Below are 9,008 nucleotides of genomic sequence, written 5' to 3' on the forward strand. Positions count from 1 at the left end.
AGACACAGTAACAATCTGATCTCTCTTTTCCCCACATTTCCCCCTTTTCTATTCGACAAAACCGCCATCATCATCATGGCCTGTTCTCAATGAGCTGTTGGGTGCACCTCCCAGATGGGGTGGCGGCCGGGTAGAGAGGCTCCTCACTTCCCAGACAGGGCGGCCGGGCAGAGGTGCCCCCCCACCTCCCGGACGGGGCGGCTGGCCGGGTGGGAGCTGCCCCCCACCTCCCGGACGGGGCGGCTGGCCGGGTGGGGGCTGCCCCCCACCTCCCGGACGGGGCGGCTGGCCGGGTGGGGGCTGCCCCCCACCTCCCGGACTGGGCGGCTGCCGGGCGGAGACGCTCCTCACTTCCCAGACGGGGCGGCTGCCGGGCGGAGGGGCTCCTCACTTCTCAGACGGGGCGGCCGGTCGGAGACACTCCTCACCTCCCAGACAGGGTCGCGGCCGGGCAGAGGCGCTCCTCACATCCCAGACGGGGCGGCGGGGCAGAGGCGCTCCCCACATCCCAGACGATGGGCGGCCGGGCAGAGACGCTCCTCACTTCCTAGACGGGATGACGGCCAGGAAGAGGGGCTCCTCACTTCCCAGACTGGGCGGCCGAGCAGAGGGGCTCCTCACATCCCAGACTATGGGCGGCCGGGCAGAGACGCTCGTCACTTCCTAGACGGGGTGGCGGCCGGGCAGAGGCTGCAATCTCCGCACTTTGGGAGGCCAAGGCAGGCGGCTGGGAGGTGGAGGTTGTAGCGAGCCGAGATCACGCCACTGCACTCCAGCCTGGGCAATATTGAGCACTGAGTGAGCAAGACTCCCTCTGCAATCCCGGCACCTCGGGAGGCCGAGGCTGGCAGATCACTCGCGGTCAGGAGCTGGAGACCAGCCCGGCCAACACGGCGAAACCCCGTCTCCACCAAAAAATACAAAAACCAGTCAGGCGTGGTGGCACGTGCCTGCAATCCCAGGCACTGGGCAGGCTGAGACAGGAGAATCAGGCAGGGAGGTTGCAGTGAGCCAAGATGGCGGCAGTACAGTCCAGCCTCGGCTCAGCATCAGAGGGAGACCGTGCAAAGGGGAGAGGGAGAGAAGAGAGAAGAGAGAGGGAGAGGGAGAGCTGTATGTTGTATTTTATTTTATTTATTTATTTATTTATTGAGACAGGGTCTCACTCTGTTGCCCAGGCTGGAGTGCAGTGGTGTGATCTTGGCTCACAGCAACCTCCACCTCCCAGGTTCAAGTGATTCTCCAGTCTCAGCCTCCCAAGTAGCTGGGACTACAGGTGCACACCACCATGCCTGGCTAATTTTTGTATTTTTAGTAGAGACGGGGTTTCACCATATTGGTCAGGCTGGTCTCAAACTCCTGACCTCAGTTGATCCACCCACCTTTGCCTCCCAAAGTGCTGGGATTACAGGCGTGAGCCACTGCACCCAGCCAATTTTGCATTCATTCAGCATTGTTTCTAAGATTTATCTGTATTGACGTTTATAACTTTATTGATTTTTCATTGCTCTATAGTATTTTATTATATGGCAGTGGCACCGTTTATCTTTTTCTCCTATTGATGATTTTATTTATTTTTTTTCTCCAGTTACTGACTCTTTTGAGTGTTTCCAGTACATGGTCTTTGTATATATGTGCAAGATGTTTCCTATTCCAGATTCTAGGAATAAACTTGCATAGACTGTAGGATATACGCTTCTTTGGCTTTACTTGATATTGCAGAATTCTTTTCTGGGCTGGTTTTTTCATCACTAGCTCTTTAGCCACTCTTTAGATCAATGACTTGTGGGTTTTTTATCCCTTGGAGGTGCCCGAAATCAGGTGGTGATAAGAGCAGAGCCCCAACTCTGTGCCTTGTGTGCGGATCTCTGCTGTGCTCCCAGAGTTACTGCTGCCAGACTGAACTGGAAGGGGAGGATGTAGGAGCCTGCACAGCTCACACCTACTCCTGTGGCTCTGGAGTGGGCATCTTCCTGAGGTAAGGACCTGCAGGGGCTTTTTAGCTTTGGATCTGCCTCAGTATCTGACTGTTAGGGTGTCACAGGAAACTACTATATTGCCAGGAATTTTGAGACTACTGTTCTGTGTGATTCATTCCAGAAACATGGAGCTCCTTGTCGCCTCACATCTCACATCTGGTCCATGCCAACTCTGTGTTGGTTCTTTTATTGTTACCATTCCCACTCCTCTTCCCTCAACCATAGGTGACAGTTCTGTTCTACTTTCTCCATGTCTCCCACTAATGTGAAACTTCTCTGATTTTCTGTCCAAATCCAGTCAGAATTACTCTTTCTGTTGTGTCCTCATGGCTTTTGGATTTTACCTCCACTTATACATATTATCACAACTCTACATGCCAGCTTGTGATTAGTGACTACTATGTACTAGGCATTGAGAATGCAGTAGTCCACAGTGCAAAGATCTCTGCCCTTATGGATGGAGCTTGTTTTCTATGAGAGAGAGGACAAGCAAGACTGACAAGAATTTAGATAGTGATATAGGCTAAGGAGAAAAAATAAAGCAGGGAAGGGGAATATGAAATGGCAGCTATGGAGCTAAATTTGAGATTTGATTTTAGTAGATCAGGGAAGGCTTCCTAAGAACATGACTTCTGAGTAAAGACCTAAAGAAGTGGGAGAACATTCTACTCAGAACATTCTGCACAGTTCTTGGGGTAGAAATGTGCCTGTCTGCTCAAGGCAAGGAGGCGCGTGTCACTGGAGTGTTGTGCACAGGTGAGAGAATCCCGGGGCCTGCTGTGTGCTGGTGACATCTCTGGGCAAGGTGGAAGCCATTTCAGGGTTTGAAGCAGAGGCATGACATGAGTGTGGGCTCCTCTGGAGCATAGGTTGTATCCATAGCTTAGTCATCCCCCCAGTACCTTGATAATTTCTTATACGTATTAGGTCCTCAATAAATGTCTGTTTAATTGTGCTGTACTATTAATGCCAGAAAAAGGCAAATGTCTCAAAGGGATCAGGGGACACAAATTTGACTCGATTCAACCTATTTCCTAGTTTGTGCACAATTTTTTAATGGATAACTTCCTCCTAATAGTGGTTTAAATATCAGTACTATAAGACTTCATTCTATTTGGAACTGAATACAAATGTTGCTTACTAATGTGTAAATGTGTAACGTATGAATGATCTCTCTACAGAGTACGGGAATGTCAGGTGCTATTTTTAGCTGGCAAAACCAAAGGCTGTTTTTATTCTCCTCCTTACCTTGATGACTATGGGGAGACCGACCAGGGACTCAGGTAAGAACCCATCCTGAGTTAGCTAACTCAGAGCCTGCAGCGCCCTTCCGTATGTGGTGACGTCCTGAGGGTGGAGGGCTGAGGTGGTTCTGGAAGAGGTGGCTGTGTTATCTGCGGAGTCTTCCAAGGAGGGTGCCCTGTCAGCCTGGTTTGGTGTTCTTTTCCCAGCCTTCAGAATGCCATCAGGAACATCAGGATAGGTAAGGGAAGAGAATAGGACAGAGTGCAACTTTATTCCATTTATCACTCCAAAGAACTGTTTGAATTGCCATATAGCATCCCAGCTCAGAGCACTCCAGGGATGGCCCACTCTGACTTGTATGGCCTTGTATAGAGGAAACCCAGTGTTTGAGAAAATCTTAATTGCTAACAAATGTGCTTATTACATTAAAATCTGGGGGACAAAGACTTAAAACATAAAGAACAATATAACAATATTTGAGGCTCAGTTACTTCTACTCTGGTAGCTTTAGTATATTGTAAGCTAACAATTCCCCCAAGCACTATTAAAGAACTTCTTTCAGACCATCTCTTTTGTCTAAAGGAGGTATAAGTTTTAACCGCCATAGATATGCCTGTCCAGCCTTAAGTAGCAGATGTTATAGGCCTAGAAACCCAAGCAAGGTAAGTAGATGAGCTGCCCCAGGCGCTGGACTGCGAGGCTATGCCCATATGCCACCCAGTGCTGGTGCCTCCCACTATTCTCAGCATGGGCTGTTAGGAGGAGGAGAGTCTGATTAGTGAGTGAGAGGATGGCTGTGCTCAGAAACAGGAGCAGAGGTGCCTGGCTCAGGGCACTGGTCCCAGGCAGGAACCCACCAAAGCTTGCCCTTGTGTTTAAATTAGACCTGGAAGTTACTCACATTTGATTGCTTCACTGAGACTGTGGCTGAAAGATTGCATCTGAGGAATGTTTTTCTTTTCTTTTCTTTTTTCTTTGCACTCTTAGTAAAATCTGTGAGGAATATTTTTACTCCTATAATTCTTCTTTTGCGTTCTCCTCTGCCCTCTTCCCTTTTTACACGTTACCAACAAAATGGGCAATGAATTGGTAGTTTTAGCCTCTCAACCCAGACCCTCCTTATCCCCCGCAACCTCTATTCCCTCACCTCACTCTGGGTAAGTCTGGTTTGTGTACCTTTCCTTCCTCATTTCAGCACTTATTCCCTTTTACCTGCTCTTGGCAAACGGTCAGAGCTGATATTTTTGTTAATAGCCACAGTCACCTGCCAGACAGAAATGTTGCAGGGAGTCTAAAACCAATAACTTGTAACCTTGCCTAAATCAGGAAGGATTGGGTTATAATAGAGGAATAAACAGAACACATTCTGAGTGACATGTGTCTTCTCTTTCTAGACGGGGAAATCCTTTACATTTATGCAAAGAGCGATTCAAGAAGATTCAGAAGCTCTGGCACCAACACAGTGTCACAGAGGAAATTGGACATGCACAGGAAGCCAATCAGACACTGGTCGGCATTGACTGGCAACATTTATAATTATTGCACCACCAAAAAACACAAACTTGGATTTTTTTAACCCAGTTGGCTTTTTAAGAAAGAAAGAAGTTCTGCTGAATTTGGAAATAAATTCTTTATTTAAACTTTCCTTCCCAGTTTTATAGTTTCTGGTTCTGAGGACTGATGAAAATCATCTTCCATCAGCAGATTTTCTTGCACTGTTTGCTGTGCCCCTCAAATATAATGTCTTGGGTTTTCAGATCGAGCAAGGAGCTTCTCTTCCTAGATTGGATCCCAGCCCCTTTGTGGGGGTCTGACTGCATAGTCCCAGCCATTATGTGATATTTCACGTTATTGATGATAGTGAACTGTGGGTCCGAAGCTGACTCAACGGAGGCAGGGAACAAAGTCTCTGTGGTCTGTTGGGTCATACTTCCTGGTTCCACTGAGTGGCCCAACACTGGGACTGGGTTGGTGTCCCCTCTGCTGACAGGACCCTACTCCTAGGAGCAAAGTGGTTGATTTTGAAGGCAGTGTTCCCTTCTCTGCATTGACTATGAGAGAGTTGGGGGACACACATGCAGAAGAAGCCCGTGGGGAGAAGGTGGATTCCTGGTGTGCTGGCTGGTTTTTCAGGGCTGTTAGAGGTTTTTTTTTTTCTTTTTTTTTTTTTATGGCAAGACTTTTGGCTTTGAGAAAACTCACTTAGAGGGCTTTCCAAAAACTTAGGATGGTCTAAAAAATTAGGATATTCTTTTAGAATTAGGAAGAAAAATTAGGATATTCTAAAAGAATATGGATTAAAAATTTAGGATATTCTTTTAGATATCCTAATATCTAGATGAGAGGCCTTCCTTCATAAGATCTGGTTGTTTGGGCTGTGGTTGGCATAAGTGATATTTATTTTGGCCTCTGTCACATCCAGTTTCTTGAGCTTTTAAGGTAAGCTTCTTTTGGCTTTTTTTCAGATGTTCACCAAGCTTAAGTTTAAAATAATAGGTATTCTAAAAGAGTATCCTAATTTTCTTATCTGTATTCTTTTAGAATACCCTAATGTTTCAGACAGTGATATTCTCTTGTTATTTCTAAGGCTAAATTGGCAGAGTATATCATCTAAAACCAAACACTGAAGAAGGTGAGAACCCACTCCCACCCAGCCAGCATTTCCTGGAACAGACAAGCTGCTGCTTCCTTGCTGGCTCACTTAGTGCATTCCTGGGATGGTCTGGCACCCAGGCTTTTTATTCTTTTTGATCATTGTTCTTACTGAGGTGCCTTCCTAGAACAAGAGCCACTTACAAAATAGCTTATAATTATTATGTACCACACAACTACTATTGTTTGATGTATGACTGCTGAGAGCTTGAATACATGCAGAGAGTGACTGAAGACTTAATAGAGGAATAAATTCTGAGCCTGTCTAAGGTGGGGCTAAGGAACAGATGAGTAATAAGAGGCTCTTGGATTTTTTTAACCAATGCAACTGACCCTTTCAATCAGTTTTCTTTGAATTACATCTACAAGTTTTGTTCCACTCAGCTACCAGTCAACTAGGCATGCTCCACAGTATCGCAGGAAGAAGGTCAGAAATCTGGAACTGAAGCTAAAAGAAGTGAGGATGTAGAAGCCACATTCCTCTCCAAGGTAGTGTGTGAAAGAACCGCCCCCTCTTGACAGGAGGATGACCATCACCATTCTTGCGTGGGACTGACTCACCCAGCTGAGAGGAGGACCAATAGAAAGAAAATTCACATTTGAGTCCACCTCTCTCCCCCTTTTTCTGGCCTTCATTCATAAGATCTGGTTGTTTGGGCTGTAGGTGGCATAATTCATGTTTATTTTGGCCTCTGTCACATCCAGTTTCTTTAGCTTTTAAGGTAAGCTTCTTTTGGCTTTTTTTCATATGTTCACCAAGCTAAAATTTAAAATAATAAGACCAGGTTTCTCTCTCTACAAGTGGATTATAAACATTTTCACCAAATCATAACAATACTCCAGCTTTCCGGTCCGACTTCCTAGGAGCCTGGAGTTAGCAAAGGTTGTCTCTGGATTTCATTCTCTGAGAATATCACAGAGCCTGGGAGAAGATGAATTTACATGAAATTGCAACATACACACCTTTTTATTTTCTGGTGTTAAGCTAAGTTGTCTTTCCTACCTTACAAATCATGTTAGTTTTATGATTTGTTCTGCATGTTTTATGTTTATTGTAGAAATGTTTATATAACATACGCTTTCCATATCAGGGAAAATCATATCTGTTTAATTGGCTATAACTTTAATATCTGTGGACAACTTGTAAAATTTGGAATGTATCATATGTAAAAAGTTTAAAGATATCCAAATAAATGCTTTAGGTGTTGGCATTACTTTTGGTTAGCATATATCTTCCTGTTTCATTTTACACATTTACCTGCCACAGCAAGGTGCCCGTGTCACCTTGCTACAAATATAGTGGGATATCTGTATTAGCTTTAAATTTAAGAGGCTTATATTATTATGGCCACTAGCCAAACTATCTTGACCTTCCCAGAGAAAGTGTGATCATCATTTCAGCTGATTAAGTTTCATATTCATTAGCCATGACAGGGTGTGACCTTTGTGGACCATTTTGGAACTCAAATCACTGGGAAACAGGGCACTCCAAGACCTGTGTCTGGGTTTAAACTCTTGTTCATCCTTACCTGGTGATCTCAAGGTCCTTGTCCTTACACACTCCCCTAGTGTGCTGGCTGGTTTTTCACGGCTGTTGGAGGTTTTTTTTTTTCTTTTTTTTATGACCACTTCCTGCTTTTGAGAGAGAGACATAGAAAGGCAGCTACACTGTCTTCCTAGGGGAGTCATTGCCCATGAGAATTCTGTTTTTTTTTTTTTGAAATCCTCTTGAGAGCATCAAACTAAAACAGCAAGGTTTCCATTGCACTCGCCCTGCCTCCTGGTCAGTAACACTGCTCCCAGCCTACTGCCTTCACCACTCTTGTCTTTAGTTCCAGGAACTCATGAAGCCCCTTCTGACATGCTCCTCCCTGTCTTCCTACTCTTGGTTTTGGTGTGGTGGTGGTTTGGTTTGGTTTTTTTAAAGAGACAGGGTCTTGCTCTGTCCCACAGGCTGGAGTGCAGTGGCACAGCCTTGGTTCACTGCAGCCTCAACCTTCTGGGCTCGAGCAATCCTCCCACCTCAGCCTCCCAGTAGCTGGTACTATAGAGGCACATGCCACCACGCCTGGCTAATTTTTGTATTTTTTTTGTAGATACAGCCGCGCTATGTAGCCCAGGCTGGTCTTGAACCCTTGGGCTCAAATGATTCTCCCGCCTCAGCCTCCCAAATGCTAGGATTATAGGTGTGAACCACTGTGCCTGGCCTGTTCCTACTCTTGTTTTTTAAGTCACATTTATTGAGGTATATTTTACAAACAGATTAACTCTTTTTAGTGTACAGTTTTATACATTTTAACAAATGCATACAGTTAAACAACCACAATCGAGAAATAGAACAATTCCATCTTCCCCAAAAGTCCCCTTTGTAGTCAGCTTCTTGCCTCATCCTGGCTTTCAGCTACCAGCGTTTTTCTCTCCCTTTGTTTTGTCTCTTCCCGAATGTTATATAAATGGAATTGTATCATATGTAGCATTTTTGAGTCTGGCTTCTCACTAAAGAAGAATGCATTCAGGTCCTCCCTGTTCCTTTGGATTGCTGAGTAGCATTCCGTTGTACAGACTTCTGGGCAGTTGCCAGATGAAGGGCATTTGGGTGAGTTTGGGTGATTGTTTTGGTGATTACTGCTACAAACATTCATGGATGGGTTTTTGTACAAACCTGAATTTTCACTTCCCTCAGGTAAATAGCTAGAAGTTGTCCCTTACACCTTAATCCTCCATTTGACGCCATCCTGAGAGCTCAGCATTCTCTAATCTGTAACTTTGCTGTTTACAGTCCTCTGTGATGGACAGGATAAAATGCTGTCAGGAGTTAAGGACTGACATGTTTTTCCCCTTCCAGCCAATCTATCCATTGTGACCTGGGAAGGCACTTGTCTTTTCCCTGGACTTTCATAGTATTGGACAGACACTTTTCTCTTCCTAACACAGTGGTGCTGCCTGCCTGCGCTGTCATTGAGAGCCATCTTTTTAGCCAGTCGTGGATGAAAAGCCCTGTCTTGGTCCACGATTGCCCCTGGCTAAGCTGCAAACATGCTGGCCTAGCATAACAGGTGCCCGGACGAGGAGGGGCAGGGGAGCGTGCAGAGCGGGCACCTAATCTTATTAACCCATATTAAGGTTACTAGG

The 9,008-nt window shown here is 45.5% G+C and overlaps 1 protein-coding gene across 7 annotated transcripts in view; it reads left to right on the plus strand.

Moving 5' to 3' along the window:
* The window catches only part of UBR2 (ubiquitin protein ligase E3 component n-recognin 2), a 130,325-nt gene extending 125,456 nt beyond the window's left edge, over positions 1-4,869 (plus strand). For all 7 annotated transcript variants that reach the window (XR_010158017.1, XR_010158018.1, XM_016955519.4 and 4 more), the window contains 3 exons: positions 1,808-1,978; positions 3,161-3,262; positions 4,619-4,869. Coding sequence is in view for 5 of the 7 variants with exons in the window: in XM_016955519.4 (XP_016811008.2) it covers positions 1,808-1,978; positions 3,161-3,262; positions 4,619-4,760 (415 nt within the window). In the remaining 2 variants the exon portion in view is untranslated. The remainder of the gene's footprint in view (positions 1-1,807; positions 1,979-3,160; positions 3,263-4,618) is intronic.
* Positions 4,870-9,008: the final 4,139 nt, after the last annotated feature.

The sequence above is a fragment of the Pan troglodytes genome, chromosome 5, assembly GCF_028858775.2.
Source record: "Pan troglodytes isolate AG18354 chromosome 5, NHGRI_mPanTro3-v2.0_pri, whole genome shotgun sequence".
NCBI classification, from domain to species: Eukaryota; Metazoa; Chordata; class Mammalia; order Primates; family Hominidae; genus Pan; species Pan troglodytes.